Source organism: Crinia signifera, chromosome 9, assembly GCF_055691185.1.
Source record: "Crinia signifera chromosome 9, ASM5569118v1, whole genome shotgun sequence".
Lineage (NCBI taxonomy): Eukaryota > Metazoa > Chordata > Amphibia > Anura > Myobatrachidae > Crinia > Crinia signifera.
This window is the reverse complement of record NC_139225.1, coordinates 11,248,136-11,266,157: the sequence shown is the minus strand read 5'-3', so window position 1 is coordinate 11,266,157 and position 18,022 is coordinate 11,248,136. Positions and strand designations below refer to the sequence as shown.

The 18,022-nt window shown below is 44.7% G+C and overlaps 2 protein-coding genes across 3 annotated transcripts in view; one reads left to right on the top strand and one right to left on the bottom strand.

Moving 5' to 3' along the window:
• The window catches only part of ASTN2 (astrotactin 2), a 349,199-nt gene that overhangs the window by 85,646 nt on the left and 245,531 nt on the right, over positions 1-18,022 (bottom strand). The window lies entirely within an intron of this gene.
• TRIM32 (tripartite motif containing 32) lies at positions 5,742-15,005 on the top strand. Its single transcript, XM_083161034.1, has 2 exons — positions 5,742-5,897; positions 12,558-15,005. Exon 2 carries the CDS (start codon positions 12,564-12,566, stop codon positions 14,496-14,498), a length of 1,935 nt encoding a protein of 644 aa, XP_083017160.1. The 5' UTR covers positions 5,742-5,897; positions 12,558-12,563; the 3' UTR covers positions 14,499-15,005.

Sequence of the window (18,022 nt, the reverse complement as noted above, 5' to 3'; positions counted from 1 at the left end):
GCCCCCGTGTGTACACAGCCTAAGACTTAGGAGAAATTTTAACATGAACGTATGAGTAAAAAATGAAGTGCACTCGTCACTCAATCCAGTCAGCATTTTGCCACGCCTTGTAACGCCTTGTTAAAAAACTGCTCCATTAAAAAAAAATCTCCAAGTTCGGACAACAAGCCGCACTCACACCATAATACAATTGGCCCATAAAGGTGTCTCAAACAGCCTCATGATTGTGACACAGTGCTCTGTGGAAAGAACTCACTAATACCTTTATGTAGCAGAAAATGTTGGTTTAGCGCCACCATAACAAAAGCTTTTAGTTCCCTCTCAGTGTGAGCTATGCACGTGACCAGTGTATTAAGTCGACGCTCCACTTCCTGCTGGCCAGGCAATTGGAAACAATAATACAGAATCGATCTGCCAAATATATGCTGGTCCTGTCATCAAACAGACTAAATAAGTCATCTGAACTTGAGAATGCAAATCCATTAAAGCTTCTCAATGAATCCGTGTAACTTTACCACTCTCCTTCACAGCATGGCTAGAAATGCCAGGTATCGATTAAATAAATCTCGTCTGTTGTTGCTCCTGAGCTGATAAATGTTCGCAGACATTTACCTCTATTTGAAATAGAACCTGGATTGCAATTTCACCCAGACCTTTAATGTTATAATCTTTCACTATTTTATTTAGACTATGTGAGATTTTGTTTCCCTGTTTGAATTGTAAAACAAATTTTAACGACTGCCTACAAATATCCAGCTGCCGAGTCCATCTGTTGTTGATCCTAAAATGCTTTACTTATAGTCTCCCGTTTACACCTTACATTAATTGGTTTAGGGCAGAATTTATCAGAAAGGCGAAAGCTGTAAGGAATATCATTAGGAGACGTTGCTTGTGTCTAAGGGCAAGATTCAGAAGAGGTAATTTTGGTCATCGTAACTGGACAAATTATTGTCTAATGAGTGGTACCAGACAGGAGTCATCCTGTCTCCTATTGTTAGCAGGGCTCCTGGTATACAGCCTATTATCTACAGGTGCGCCGCAGAGTTCCAGTGCAAGAGCAGTGGTCACACTTGGATCCTACCGTGAACCACACAGGTGCTGCTTTACATGCAAGTGCCCCTTCACGGCTGGAGCCTTCATTGCCTCTGGGAGTTACACCCCTGCCAGGACCCACACTGGCCTACTGCAATAGAGTTTCTGTAGATGACAGTATTAACCACTTGAGTGGTATGTCCGGAAATTTTTCGGGCTCAGCTGCGCTGCCGCAGCGGCTATCCCGGAAAATTTCCAGGCATACCACCAATATGAAAGTGTGCGCCAGTGGTGCCTGCAGCTGTGCACCACTGGCGCATCACCTGTCTGGGCACCACCCACAATGGCCACTCTTCCCTCCCATCGCTCCCCCTCATCTCTGCTCCTGCGATCGTATGCCGGAGATCCCCTGGCGATGGCCCGTTTGCCATTAGTTGCAGTGAGCAGGTGGCAGGCTCGGGGATGGTCGGCGCGGCTTGAGGGAGATTCGGGAGTTCGGGCGCCCAAGTTCTCCCAGGGCCCTGGAGCTCCAGCGTCACAAATCTATAACTGCTTGAACATGCTGGGGGCTGTTGAGACCAGGTTAAGGCTGCCCAGCATGCTAGGTCCCACATTAAAGAAATGCGCAGAAATACAATGTGCTCGTATGACATATGACTATGTAGCTCCATTCCTGTGCAGCCTAGATGTGAAGGCAAGCACTGGGTCACCATGTCTTGGCTCACAGCGGCTATGTGTGACATCATGCAGCTGCTGTGAGCCACCCCAAAAAAGGTCCGGACTCATTTCAGGTGCCTGGACTACACCCATCATTTGACTGCGGTTGCATTTGCCAGAGTGCAACCACAGTTCAAGCCCTCCTGCATGAGCAGTGCGGCATGCAAACATGCTGAGAATAATGAAAATTGGAAAATAGCATTTTTCTTTATTCTACGTTTAGTACTTTCAGAAGTGAATCCGGCCCACTATATTCTATATTATTGCCAATTAATGATTCAACTTTAGAATGCAAATTTTTGGATATTTTTGGTAAAAATAAATAAAAAAAAACAATTTAAGAAAGAAAATGAAATACCGCTCACTTGAATAAAAAATGTCCTTCATATAAGGTCATTTGCGCAAAGAAATAAAATCTGATGCAATCAGTTTAAAAACAGCAAAGATGATTCATCTTTTTTTCTACAGCAGCACTGATCAGTCAAACGCTGTCCTAGATGATGAATGTTAAAATAATCAAAAATGGACTTTCCAACTGTGAAAGGTTACAAAATGTTGAATACAGTAAATGGTTAAGTTACGACGAGAAGATTCAATTGTTCCGGACTCCATTCATACCTTACTACTTCACAGAGCAGATAAAGCAATGCTATGCTCCAGGGTTATATATATATATATATATATATATATATATATATATATATATATATATATATATATATATATATATATATATGATACTGTATTTAACATTCACAGAACAGCCAGGATTTCTCCATTCCGGTTCTAGGGTACATTATTGAATAAGAACATTTGGGACAATTTCTTACACAGTTAAATAGATTAATTTATCTTGGTGGCACTAAGAAAAATGTTGTGGATACTTGAGTGATCTTATAGGCTACTTTTTTTTTTAATTTTTTTTTCTGTTTTTCTTTGTGAACACCAAGGGCCAAGTGAAATATTCCACAATTTCGAACAGCCAGCGTGATTACAGCAAGAGAGTCACTAGATTTATAAGGGCAATTATTTTAAATGCAAAACAAAGTTACACTGATTAGGCCCTAGATGGCTAACCTTGACACTCTAGATGTTGTTGAACTAGACATCCCAGAATGCTCTGCTACAGTTTTGCAATTTGGCCATGCTAAAACTGATGCAGGGCATGCTGGGATGTGTAGCTCTACAACAGCTGGAGTGTCAGGGTTAGCCATCACTGTACTAGGCCGTCTTTTTGGTAAGGACGAGATCTGATTTCCCTGGCACTTGATGCGCCATTTTTACATGTGACATATCGCATGTAACTCGCGGGGAGCTGCAGGCAGAGGTAGTTAGGAGCAGGACGAGGGGACACCGAGAGCCGGGCAGAGGGAGTCGGGAGCTGGTTGGAGGGAGCTGGAGAATACAAAAAAAAACCCATACAAATGATCTGTAGTCAATGCTTATTATGGCGATGTGAAGTTAATCCTGTTTAGGATTCGCTGCATAGTCGCCGTGTTCCGGAGGACTGGAGCATTCGCTGCCAGCCCTCCTTGTCATCCTATTCAATGTTGCAGTGGCTCGCTGCCCCTGATGGCGATGGCGATGGCATACTTGCCTACTTTTGAAAACTAGTTTCAGGGAGATTATAGTTGGTAGCAGAATTTGTTGTGAGGGGGTTTGTCATGCTCCACCCAAAGGCTGTGTCTAGTTCCATATATGGAGAGATTGTGAAAAGAGATTGTGAACATAGCACCAAGAAGCGTGGGTGTGTACTGCTACATCTGAGAAGAATCTTGTACAATGTATACAAATGTAGATGAGCCCCAAAGCAGTTAGTAAGAGCTACTATACCTGGTAAGTGCTGGGAAATGCTGCTGATGATTCAATGTAAATGTATCTGTCTATCATTCCTTTTTCCCAAAAAAATGTAACAGTGTAATATGGGCTAGGTGACATGAGGGAGATTGCTAGACTAATGAGGGAGATTGCTGCTATGTCAGGGAGTCTCCTGCAGAATGCAGGAGGGTAGGTAACTATGGGACAGAGGCAGAACAAGCTGCCCCACGGTAGAGCTGGCAGGGGCACGTTGGAGGGAGCCGCTGCACTGGTCCCGCTCGTGCATATGTAATGAGCGGGACCAGTGTGAAGTAAATATTTAATGAGCGGCTCCTGGCTCCCTGCTGGCTGTTATGTGTAAAAAAAAAAAAAAATTTATATACAGTATATATATTCATGTGATGTAAACACGTGAATAAAAATAGCATGCCCCTTCACAGAATAAAATTCCTGATTTTTTGACACAAAAAAACCCCTTTATTTTAAGATCACATTCCAGTTCACCTTAAAAAGATGGCGACTGCTTAACGGTGACACACAGCGAAAATCACTGTGAAAGCAATTCGCCATCCTAGCATTGAATACACTCACGGCGAATGTAAGTGAAAATCCCAACAGCGACTTGCAGCGAGCATGTAACGGAGAACTGTCCAGCATTCAGTGGTCACTTTCAGCGAACAGTGAACATTGAATAGGGTGAATCAGATTTTCAGTCAAAAAGATTCACCGCAAGGAGTGAAAACAGCCTGATTCGCCAGAAAAAACGGTGAATCGGGAGCATTGAATACTGGCCTAAGCGTAGCTGACCATGGTTGATCTAGACACCGTTGAACCATCAACCAGGTTAGGCTGTGAAGCGGACAGTGTAGAGAAGGGGGATGCTGCTAGGGGGAAGAGCTTTGTTGTGGGGGCAGTGGCCCAGATGCACTAAGCTTCAAAAGTGATAAAATGGAGAGTGAAAAACAACCAGCCAATCAGCTTCTAATTTCCATATCACAGACTGCATTTGAAAAATGTCAGACAGGAGCTGATTGGCTGTGTATTTATCAATTTTGAAGCTTAGTGCATCTGGCCCAGTATGTGAGCTGTGATGGGGTCATACAGGAAGGGTTAGGGCGCTATGAGGGGGTAAGTGAAAGCAGCTATGGGGTGGGCAATCAGGGATATATGCAGGTACTATAGGACGTGATAAAACAGCAGCCAGATAAATATAAGACTTTTAATTTTTTTTTTTTTTCAAATGCCCCCAGTCCCCCAATTTTGTAAGGGTAGCGGGTGCCGAAACATACCCTAGCTACACCTCTGCTCGCTCCATACAGCATGTCAACATTCTTTAGACATTGAAAGGTTGGGTTATACCGTATATTAGATCTACAATGTCTAGGTCTACAGACATATGGTCCACAACTATTGGTCGACAGTCAAAAGGTCGACAGTGTCATAATGCCAACAGCCAAAAGGTCGACTGGGACAAAAGGTTGACATGGTCAAAGGGTTTGCGGTCAAAAGTTCGACATGGAAAATGTCGACATGTGCATACCTCCCAACTTTTGAAGTTGGGAGGTCAGGACGCTCGCGCGGTGAAGCCGCGCGCGCTCCCGAAAAGGGGGCGCGGCCTCGAGAAAAGGGGGCATGACCTCACGGGGTGACGCGATCTCCGGCCACGCCCCGTTTTCGCAGCTCGTCGGCGCTGAATAGACGCTGTGCGCATGCGCACAGCGTCTATTCTTGGCAAGCTGGGGGGGCTCCCAACTGTCTCCCCCACCGCGGGACAATGGCAGCCCCGGGCGGGACGCTGGAACGTCCCCGAATATCGGGACGTTCCCGCGGTAAGCGTGACAGTTGGGAGGTATGCATGTGTATTTCAATTTTTTTTGGGTGCCTATGTCCACATATGTCAGTATCTATAGTGTACCACGTGTGCTCGCCATGCTTTGGACATATATATATATATATATATATATATATATATATATATATATATATTTAAAAAACATAGCAACCAGACAGGCATTATTATTTCGCTATGGCATCATAGAAAATAATAGACAATCTTCTCTTCTTTTTTTTTATTAGCTTTATTAAATCTACCCCTGTGACTGCAATCCCACAGTCCTCCTATAGTAGCCCCAGCTCAGACTTTCACGTGTCGCTGAGCATCTACAGACGGGTCCTCTATGCACTGACTGCACCTTACTAGTCAGACAGAATAACACGGCGCCGCGTCACCCAGCTTGGAACTACATCTCCCGTCATGCTAGGCGAGAGAGCGGAAGTGACGTCACCGAACGCCCTCTCACACGGTCAGTGGAGTGGTGCAATAGGTGCAGGTAAGCCTCGGTGTGTGAGCGGCGGTCTGTCACCTTTGGAGGGTGCAATAGTAAATGTGTCTGTTATTAGGGCCGAGGAGCTGAGGCTTGTGCCAGCTGTCAGCAGCTCACTGAGACATGGTGTATGGGAATGGTGTTATGGCAGCATTGTGTACAGACTGCTGCTTACATACCATGTTCCTGCTGTATACAGGGATTGTGTATCCCCCAGGAATAATGTACAGTACAGCGTGTACCTACCCACCTGCCACTCTCAGGACCATGTCATAGTATTGCTGATGTGCTGGATGCATCTATGTACTAATACTGCTTGTGTGATATAGTGTATAACCCCACAGCCGGCCTGATGCGGAGGTGTGCGCATTTCCGATAACCATGGCGGTAAGCGGTGATTGCCCAAATGTGGTTGTACTGTGCACATGCCAAGGTACCTTATGCGGCATACACACAGGGTGACGTCAGCCCCATGCTAATTCCCCTTTCACATTGCATTGCACCTGGGATTTGCAAGGTAAAGCTCCCCTCAGCGATCCAGCAATAAGACTGGTCACTGATGTCACACAGGGGGCGGAGTGGAGCATTGGCATGTCATTGGGGGTGGGGAGGCAGCTCTTGGAGCCTCCTCCCTATAGTGCAAACGGGACCCGGGTCGCTTGACCTGAGTCATCTGTTTACATTGCCCAGCAACTTGGCTCTAACCTGGGTAAAAACCTTCTTTTAACCCAGGTTGTATTGCCGGGTTTTTTAGTTTTGGCTCTTTCACACTGCACAGAGACCCGGGGCGGACCCAGGCTATTTGTGGAGTGTGAAAGGGGTATAAGGGACGTAGGTTAGCAGACATCGCTCCGCACACATGCAAAGCCCCAGCGATGTGTGCTGCGCAATCTATGTGGACCAGTGATCTCACCGTGAGAACACTGGTGATCTAACTAGATTTATACTGCGCATCACCGTCACTCGGGGGTGTACACACGGAGCGTTTCATGCTTAATTTCTGAGTGATCTAGTCAGCTTAGAATTAGCCTGGGCATTGCTCTGTGTGTATGCCCCATTAGTGATTTAGTCACTAAGTGATCGACTGTCGGGAAGTGGCATCCAAAAAAGCAGATTTGTTGTGAGCGCTTTGTTGGTGGATCAGTTGTACACGCAAAACATGGTGACAGCGTGCCAATTCTTACGGTCAATTTGCGTATCCATGGGTTACCCATTTATTTGTATTTGGTTGCCTGATTTTGTCATGCAAACATTGTATGCGGTCCTCTTGAATATGATGTATCGTATGCGATAAAAGTCATGATTGCATGATCCAGCAAATCCTTGGTAATATCCGGATCTGATGCCCAAGGAACCGGCCATAAGATCGGTATCGCAATTTATCGGTCAAAATCGTGTGAGAAAGGGCCATATGGTATCAGGGTATGGGTACTGTATCTGTAAGCAGACCGAAGTCGAAACAAGAGCAACCAAGCTAATAAAAGAGATGGAGTCTTTAAGCTACGAAGACAGGCTAACCAAATTAGGAATTCATATACATGTATCTGGGGGCAATATTCCGAACTGTCAGGTAACCTCTTTACTCTGAGGTTGGAGACTAGGACGAGGGGTTATGTATTCAGACTAGAGGAGAGAAGATTCCATACCCTTTGAAGGAAAGATTTTTTTTACGGTCAGGGCAATAAAGGTATGGAACACTCTTCCCAAAAAGGTGGTGATAGCAGACACATTGAACACATTTATAATCAGGTTGGACAAACCTCTTCTGTAAAAAAAAAAAACTATCCAGCCATAGTTGCAACAGATGGTAATACTAAAATGGCGATATCACATCTAGTCTATACCACCTAACGGGTCCTTTATAAGGTTGAACTTGATGGATGCCAGTCTTTTTTTTTTTACTCAACTATTATGTTGCTATGTAAGACTACTGTACAAAATACCTTTAAAAATAAAAATTGAACACAAGATTTCCCAACCATATTGTTCACTATTTTATTTAACCCCTTGAGTGGTATGCCTGGAAATTTTTCCGGGCTCAGCTGTGATGCCGCAGCGGGCTGTCCCGGAAAATTTCCGGGCATACCACTAATCTAGAAAAGGTGTGCGCCAGTGGTGTCCAGGTCTGCACCACTGGCGCAGCACCTCTGGAGCTCACACAACCTCCCCCCAGTCCCGACCCCACCCCCTTCACCTTTGGTCTGCCGGAGCTCCCCTGCTATGACCTGCCCGCCAGCCGCCGTCACTTATTTTACAGTGACGTCGGCGTCAGGCTCGGGTATGGTCGGGGCGGCTCGGGAGCGCTCAAGCACCCGAGTCCTCCCGAGCCGCGAACATCCCCCAGCCTGCCGCCGACGTCACTGCTGAATGTGACAGGCGGCTTAGGCAGGGGTGAGAGCGGCAGCAAGAAAGCTCCGGCTTACTAACGCCGGAGGTGAGGGGGGGGGGGGGGTTTGCGGCTTCCAGCTTTCTGTGGTGGGTTTTGCTGGGGCAGGACAAACCTGCCCGGGTAGGCTTGTCCTGCCCCAGCAAAACCCACCGCTCAAGGGGTTAATAGAAAATACAGGTTTTTTTTCTGTAATCGTCCAAATGAGGAAGTCAACCAAAAATCTAAACCTGATTACTGCCAGTAAAGCAATAAAATAAGCAATCCCTTTTTCAGCAGCCAATTTGTGATGTGCGCCATAAATATCATAGAATCATTGCTCCTATTATTGCCACCAGGGGGGTGTGAGGTAAAAGGACCAATGTTCTCTTTGGGATATGCCACCTTTTAATTGAACTGGTCCCTTGGATTCGATCAGTTAGTAGAAGTTTATTTTAAAATTGGTATTTCCTTAGTTATTCTTTATCTTCTGAACATTGGTCTCCAGGATCTGTGTTTCATGGTTGGACTATAGGTTTGGCAAAATTACACTGACCATCGCGGTCCCGTGGAGTCTGTAAGCAACATGAAGCAGAGCTAGAGCCTTTGATTGGCTAGGCTAGGGGTTGTATAAATTATAGATGGTTGGATATACATCCTCTTTAGGACTCGGTGGGACAGAGGGAGCATGAAGGTAGCCAACAGAACACACAAAGTGTACCTTCGCGGGCTCACTTTGGTTCCGTTAGCTCGTTCACCACCTGGTTACTAAAGTCAACCGGTAGTGGAGTTGATAATGCAAAGGGTGTTCCACAAACCTTGCTGTTGTGGGTCACATGGTATATTCTATTGGTCACGTGATTCAAACTACATTCATAGGCTGGCAACTAGATGCTACTCATTGTAGATGGACTGCTCTATGTTCATGGTCTGGATGCAATTGTAATATCAGGCCCAAGAGCCCTAACGCTCGGGCTAATTATGGATTTGTTGCGTCGGTGGCATTTTATTATCATTTTAAACCGTACCAGTCCTAAGAAATAAATGGAAACCGTGCACACACTGAAACAAATGGAGGAGAAATCAAATTTTACAAATTGATAACATTCGGTGCATCATGGTGTATAACGTCTAACTTTTTTTTTTTTTTTTTTTTTTTTTGTGGTTTCTAGTGATTTGTAATTATTTTAAAAATAGTGACTGGAAAAAAATGACTATGGGCTGGATGTAATGCAGTGCGAGTCTGAAAACTGGATTTTTTTTTTTTTTTTAAAGGGGCATGCATTTACAAGGTAAAACCACGCCATAAGTGCCCCTTTAAAAAAAATCTGATTTCGGTCAGCATCCCACGCTGCCACCAGACTCGCAACCCGTTACATCCGACCCTTAATTTCCTCGTATATTTTTCTCCTCCTTATTTATAATCCGCGTAGGTTCTCCGTGTGATGTTTTCCTCAGCGACGCCAACAATTTACCCAAATAAAAACATGTCATTAATTTCTATTGGAGTGACAATGCCTCAATATCGAGGTAGATGCTTCTGCAGACACTGCTAATTCCAGGCTCCAGGTGCTGCACAATAACAAGCAAGCACAACAGGTCATGTATTAGTTATGCACAGCTAGTATGTAATTCCACAGCAGGAAAGCTCACACAATATTAACACGTTTTTCACGCACCATTTCCAAAGCATGACCTGAGGTGAACGATTTATCTGTTCGTAAAAAAGGGAATATTGCAACTGCCAATAGATCTCTCTTGTTTTGATGTTTAAATTATGTAGTTAAATTGCTCTTATCGCGTGGCACTGCTGGCAGGTTAGAGCTGTGAGTGTTCAGCTGTGAGATTAGCAAAGCTTCCGCTCCTGCATCGGTTCCCTATTAGTTTGTGTCTTCTTTTTCTCATTTGTCACGACACACCAATTGCCTGATTTGAATTCTAAAATAGGTTCGCTATAGCCATTGAAAACTGGACCTAATACACTATGGGGGTTATTCATATTCATTCGGTCCTCCGATGTTGTGCGTCTGCGCAGGTGCATTTCTGCAAACATTCTGCTCGCTGGGTGGAGAAGTGGGGGGCGCCGGCAGCCCCATCACCATATGGGAACGCCCAACGTTGCATGGGCGTTCCCATGGGAACACTGGGCGTTCTCATGGTAATGAGGCAGTGACGCGGTTGCGGGGGGTAGACAGCGGACATCACCGCATGTCAGCTGCCCGTCCATATCCATCTTTTATATGTGTGTACCTTCCACAACTTTCGGTGGTTGGCAACCACCGGGGAAACAACGTGTGCGGCCGCCAAAACAGCGAGGCCCGCGGCTAAATGCAGTAGCTGCGAGCTTCGCTGTTTGGGGGAACATAGAATAGGGTGAGTGGCCGGCTTAGGGATTAAAACGGCGAGGGTCGCTTGTTTTCCGCGGTTCCCACCAGTTAACCCCCTTGCTGGCCGCATTGAATACGGCCGACAATGTCAGATTATATAGGCACTCCCACATACTAACCATAGTCTCTCTGCATTATTATATAGGCACTCCCACATACTAACCATAGTCTCTCTGCATTATATATGTGTAAGTCCCACACGTACTGCTTCTGAAAAATGCATTTGACTGGAAGACCACTTTAATGAGTCCAGGCTGATGAATTACGGAAATAAATGAGAAACTTGGGAGCAGACCGTGTTGTACCTGATAGATAACGTTGTGCTGGATTGTTCCTGTGTATAAAATACGTATGACAAATTGCAATCATTACCGTACAAGCCTGCATCATGCATTGGAACTAATTGAGTTGCAGTGATTAAGCATGTTTATTTCATACGTCTCCTGATTCTAATGTCTGACCCGCCAACCCTATTTGCATAGGTTGTTTAATCATACATTTAAATACAAGTGTAGTCAATTCATTCAAAGGGAAAATGCACCAATTTCTAAGCAATGTTTTTAAAGTTTATTTCCATTTTAAGTCCAATACAGATCCTCGGAGATTCTGCATAATCGTCTTTTTACGTGTTATTTTATTTTTTTAATTAAATCGACCCCTAAAAAGCCTCATCCATTCCAGGTGATGTGTGCACTACACAACCATCAATCTTTACCAAATCTTCACTGTTTTTTTCTGGCTGAGATGAAATCCACCACCGTACATCTCTTTATTTTTAATTCTAGCTCCCTGCACCTTCCAAAACCTGTGCAGTTCTCTGCTGTGGTGATTCTAGCACAGTCTGGTCTGTATGTAAGTACTGAGATACAGACCAGAACGTGCTAGAAGCACCAAAGCTGAAAGCAACACCCCATGCAGGAAAGAGAAACATGCGCAGGTTTTAAAAGGTGCAGGCTACTAGAATGAACAGTACTGAAAAATGAAGCCCCCCCCCCCCCCCCACCTCACTCCATGCCTCAAAGCCAGATGAGGATTGCAATGTTAGATGACTTTTCGAACTATGTAGGTTTAGGAGTTTTACTACTGCAATATGTCTCAGTGCTTGTGGTCATTACAGAAACCTACAACTTCACCGCGTTGCATTGTAAGTAACGGTCAGACCTGGCACTAAAGAAACATAAGGTACAAAAATACAATATTCAGACAATGGGGTATCATAATAGCAGTAGTGTTATCTTTGCTGGGGGCTATCCAATAAGCTCGATGCGGTGTGCTCCTCCCCCAATGCCGGCACTTATCGGGCATAATGCTTCAGGTGTCTCCAGCGCTCAAAGCATAAAGAGCAAACCCTTGGAGCCGCGAAAGCGCATGGAATCGGGAGCTTATCCCGGATCCAATGTCAGTGTTCCTTCAAGGAACTGGGCAGGGCGGTTCTGCATGGGGGCAGCATGAAGGGGACGGACCAGGCCTGCCATCGTCACTGTTGTGGGTGGGTCTGAGCTGCCGACATCACCAAAGTGGCAGGCCTTGCTGCCATCAAAGGAGGTGGGTCAGGCCCGCCGAAGTCACTGCCGGGGAAGCGCCGGGCAACTACGGCAGCGCTGGGCTTCCTCATACGCATCGCCGGGGACAGGCAGCAGGTCTCGCTAAAACAGCCTAAATGTGTTATTGCTCAATCGCAGATCATTTTTTCAACTGCTAAAAAAACAAGCTTTAATTGGGTACCGGGATATCAGGCCATTTCTATCGGACAAAAAAGGATTGAATACCCTCCAATGTTGCTTAGAAAAAAATACAAATAATAAATACAAATAAATAATCATTATTACCATACAAATGTTTTTTTTTTTAAGAAAGGAAAAAGTTCCCAATGTTGATTTTAAGAATTTGATTTCCATTTTGTTTCCTCCACAGGATATCATGGCTGCTGCTGCTTCTTTGAATGTGGATGCTCTTCGAGAAGTGCTTGAGTGTCCCATATGTATGGAGACTTACACAGAAGAACATATGAGACCAAAGCTTTTGCAGTGTGGTCATACAATATGTAAACAGTGCCTTGAAAAACTCTTAACCAATAATATCAACGGATTGCGCTGCCCTTTCTGTAGCCGGGTAACACGTGTCACAAACCTGTCTCAGCTGATAGATAACTTGACCATCTTGAAGATTATTAACACAGCAGACCTAGGTCAGGCTGTCACAGGATTAATGTGCAAGACGTGCAAACGGCGGCTGCCACGCAGCTACTGCAAGAATTGCGCTTTAGTGCTATGTGAGGTATGCAGAGAAGAAGCGCACCCTGATTCCGATCATACTGTTCTGTCAATGGCAGATGCTGCAAATGAACGCCGTCACACGGTACAGGAAAGGCTCGCTAGTCTTAGACAATGTATGCAGGACCTGGAAAAGAGAAGAGCCTCACTGGATAATCTTTCCTCGCATATAAAGAACAAATACAAATTGGTTATGCAAGATTACAGCAAAGAGGAATTTAATGTGCAAGAGGAACTCGCTCGATCACGGAAACACTTTGCAGCCTCTTTATGTGAGGTTGAAAAGTTAAATAACCAATTGTTGGATGAACAAGCATACCTACTCAACATCTCTGAAGTGCAAATCGTGTCAAGGTGCGACTACCTAACACTAAAGATAAAGCAGTCTGATTCCGCTCTGATGGAAGAGCTTGAGGAAGAAGAACCTAAGGTTGCTGCTTATTTGCCCCAAGATCTCATCTTGCAAGACGTAGAGTTTCTCAAGGTGGGACATGTTGGTCCTATACAAGTAGGTCAAGTGGTCAAGAAACCACACACTGTGAATTTGCAAGAGCCTGCCGCGGATGTGTTTCTGATGGCTGCATACAAAGATACGGAGACACTGGCAGAAGTTGGGAATGCTCAGCGTTGTGTAACGCCTCCCATCACTCAGCTCGCGGAGGCTGCACGCAGCTTGCAGCAATGTCAGTTTCTGCGTAAGATGGGGTCAAAGGGTAACATGCCAGGTATGTTTAATCTCCCGGTTAGCCTGCATGTAACAGCACTGGGGGAAGTGCTTGTGGCTGACAGAGGTAACTACAGAATACAAGTCTTCAACAGAAAAGGCTTTTTGAGAGAAATCCGACGAAGCCCAACAGGCATCGACACTTTTGTGCTAAGTTTTCTTGGCGCAGATCTTCCCAACTTAATTCCTTTATCGGTGACCATGAACTGCCATGGACTTATAGGTGTAACTGACAACTATGATAACTCTGTGAAGGTCTATACAATGGAGGGACACTGTATTGCTTGTCACAGAAGCCAACTAAGCAAACCATGGGGAATAGCCGCCATGCCCACCGGTCAGTTTGTAGTAACTGATGTAGAAGGAGGAAAGCTGTGGTGTCTGACCGTAGACCGTAGCCTTGGCGTTGTCAAATATAGTCGACTTTGCAGTGCTGTGCGTCCAAAGTTTGTGGCTTGTGACCAGGAAGGGACTGTGTTCTTTACCCAAGGACTGGGTCTGAACCTAGAAAACCGTCAGTGTGAACATAACCTTGAAGGTGGCTTTTCTATTGGCTCTGTGGGATCAGACGGTCAGCTAGGAAGGCAAATCAGCCACTTCTTCTCTGAGAATGAGGACTTCCGTTGCATTGCAGGAATGTGTGTTGGGGCTCGAGGAGATTTGATTGTTGCTGATAGTGGACGTAAAGAAATTCTTCATTTTCCTAAAAGTGGAGGGTATAGTGTCTTAATTAAGGAGGGCTTGACATGTCCTGTTGGAGTTTCCGTAACTCCAAAGGGTCAGCTGCTGGTGCTGGATTGTTGGGATCATTGTGTTAAAATATACAGTTATAATACACGCAGGTATTCCTCCCCTTGAGAAGAAATAATTTGAATTGATCTGTTCAGCATGTGCTACACGCTGAAAGCCTTTCCAATGAGAATTTGCTTTAAGGCACTTCAAAGGAATTAGCACTCTATGCGCCGCTGAGCCTTTCCACGTTCACCTATACTAGAGAGCTGAAAGGTAATTGTACCATAGAACAGCTACGGGATTCAGAGATTCGTACAGTGTTGTAAACCACAAAGTAAGGATTTGGATAGAGGCTTTCAAGCGCTAACAATTGTAAAATACAATCAATAACTTGTCTTTATTGTAGGGAGCATTGTTCCAACATTATAGTCTACTTTTATAATATCATCTGTTTTTCTGTCTCAAACCACTACATATCGACGAATACAAACTCTTTAACAAATGAGAGCAGAAAAGGAATTGTTCTCAAACTTCTATTGTGGTAGTATCGCCTATATTGTAAGAATAAAGAAAATCCTTGCTATTTGGACATTGCAATTCAGAATTCATGTACAAATAAATGTTTACTTTTTATTTTGGAGCAGATAATACATCAGTTGATGTATGCAGTTAGTAAGCCCTCTCTACATCTAGAACATGTAAAAATACTATGCTGCATGTTTTCTAGTAGATCTGTATTGCGAAGTGTTCTCTGCATTGTATGATGCAGAAATAGCAGTAGCACTTCCTAAAAGCAAACCTTTGAACTGACTGCAATGTTGACTCCAAAGGTCACCATACATCACTGCGATTTCTCTGAGGGAAGAAGTCCTAGCCGATACCCCTTGAGCTGTCCGAGACCTTCTTGAGTTCGGACTTGCAAGCAGGTCTGATCTTCGACTGATCTGATGCGCACAGGTTCAGATATAATAAACACATGCGATTTGGACACTTTTCACCCAATTTCTCGTCCCAATTTGTCTGAATCAGGTCAAAAGTGGACAAATCCCATTAGTTTATGGCCAGCTTGAAAGGTTCAATCCCTGGAAGTTCCTAGAGCTGTTGCGTGGGGTGTCCTATAATATCTTCTCAGTAGAGGGGATTACATTCTATTTCGTACATCTCATACAACTTAAGTGTTAATGTATGCCTTGTGTCCTTGCAAGGTGGTTTCAGGAAAGCAACAAGAACAAAAGGGAGGGGTTTGCAAGACCTCAGGACATGTTGGGTTTCTTATATTAAAATTATAATGAACATAGTATTCCATTTGTGGGTGATTGTTGAATGAAATTCTGTTCATACAGTATGCCTCTTCTGTGCGAACTGCACCAATACACATTCACATTGTCTCCGAAGCTAGACGCATGGAACTTGTCAGGATACAAATCGGGCATTAAATAATCTATTTTTCTTTAGTCTGACCCCCATCCACTGCACATACTGGACTTTATCTTGTTTAGCTGTAACAGCTGCCAGTTTTCCCCTTGGCTGCATGGACATGGTGTCCTCTTCTGCATATGGCTGTTGAATGATGGATATATTCCATCTATAAAATTCACCAGCAAGCTGTTTGTGCTGGGACTGTAACTTCATTGAAAAGTAAATGACCTTGTTGGGATGAGTGAGGATCGCTTAGATTTCCGTGCTAGTAGCTAGCAGCCAAGAGGAGACCATCTCCAGCTGGTAAAAGAAGAAGTTGCGGTACTTGTTTCCTAGCACGGCCACAATCGTGGGGATCGTGTACCTTTAAGTTAAGGTACACGATCCCCACGATGGACCCGATTTCCTTTGAAATCAGGTCCATTTTGCCGGCAAAGGTACAAAATCGGGGGCATCGCGTCGGTCGGGACCATTAACATTGGTACCGACGTGACCGACGCGATGCCCCCGATTTTGCAATAGGCTTCAATGTTAAAATATTTTTTAACATTGAAATCGTGAGGATCGTGTCGGTCTTGTGCCATTATAATGGCACAAGATGAGATGGACTTGATTAAGTCCATCTCACATAGTAAAAAAAAATGTGAAATGGGCCAATATGACCCGTTTCACATTATAGATGGCCCAGTCATCACCCCACGATAGACGCCAACCCGAAGCGTGGCGAGCGCAGCGTGCCCGCGAGGGGCGGCGGTGCGCGTCCTCCGACCTTTTCATTCCCCTACTATCCACGACGGCGTGGAGTTGAGAATATATAGTGTGGCGAGCCACCGAGCCCGAAGCGTGGCGAGCGCACGCGTATACAGTAGGAGCAAGTTTCATCTTTGTTCCTTTGGGCGTGGCTAGCCATGGCTATTCTATTGTTCTCAGCTGCAATACAATACGTATTGCAGCTGAGAACAATAGAATAGCCATGGCTGGCTATGGCTAGCCATGGCCAAAGGAGCAAAGCTGAAACTTGCTCCTACTGTACCTGTGAAGTTATACGCGTCCCCTCGCGGGGCTCGCCGCGCTCGCCACACTATAAATTCTCAACTCCACGCCGACGTGGATAGTAGGGGAATGAAAAGGTCGGAGGACGCGCACCGCTGCCCCTCGCGGGCACTCTGCGCTTGCCACGCTTCGGGTTCGCGTCTATCGTGGGGTGGGGTTTACGTCGTAAAATTTGGGGGTCTAGGGAATATTTTACATTGAATCCAATGTAAAATCGTGTCCCAGGGACCTGATTTACATTTGATTCAATCAAAAAATCGGGTCGGTCGCGTCGATCGCATCGCATGCAACCAAATCGCATGCGTTGCGATCGACGCGATTTTTCCGACACGACCACCCCGATGTAAATCGGTGTGGCCGTGCTAGGAAACAAGTACCGAAGTTGCATTAAGGGGATCCTTTTAGACCCAATCTTGTAACTAGTTCTTAAAAAAAAATGTTCTAAAAAAGAGGAAAGTTTAGCTGTTCGATACAGTGCCTGTTATAATGAAGGACCAAATCATGCTTTTGTCTTTTTGTCTTTTTTTTTTTTTTTTTTTTGTGTGCTTCAAGCATTAGTTCCCGGTATTGTGGCCACACATGGGCCATTGGGAACGGTGTCCAGCTTGGCCATAAATTTTGAAGTCCAAATAGCCCTTTAGTGCATCAGTGAAGAAGCAAAGTTGCACTATTATGCGCAGAAGGTGATTGAACGCAGGCTTCTACCAATTTAATTACCAACATGACCTATAACAGTAAAGGTGGCCATACATCAGAAAGATATTGTACCCAATCATACAATCTCAATTGATTGCAAGATGGATTGTATGCAGATTGTGTGCACATCTTGTGTACACATTCATGCAGCAGATGGATTGTATGACTGATTGTATAATGGATTGTGTGTAGATTGTGTATCCAAAAACCACCAAGGACTGCCGGGGATTTCAAGGGAAATTGTACACAATCATGAGCGCAATCAATCTTAAGATCGATCTTTCTAATGTATGGCCAGCTTAAGGTAATAACCAGTATTTGGCTTTTATTGTATTACACACTGTGCTACTAGTGCAAGCCCTGACATTGCAGCATGTGGGGGCAGCTTACGTTATGCCTTCTTAATGTAAAACCAATCCACCAACTGTAAATTGTCTTTACTGCAATTAAATAAAAGACTGTGATTAGAAGATAAATGTTTA

Coding starts and splice junctions, on each gene's coding strand:
- TRIM32 (XM_083161034.1), top strand. CDS start 12,564: ATGGCTGCTGCTGCTTCTTTGAATGTGGATGCTCTTCGAGAAGTGCTT.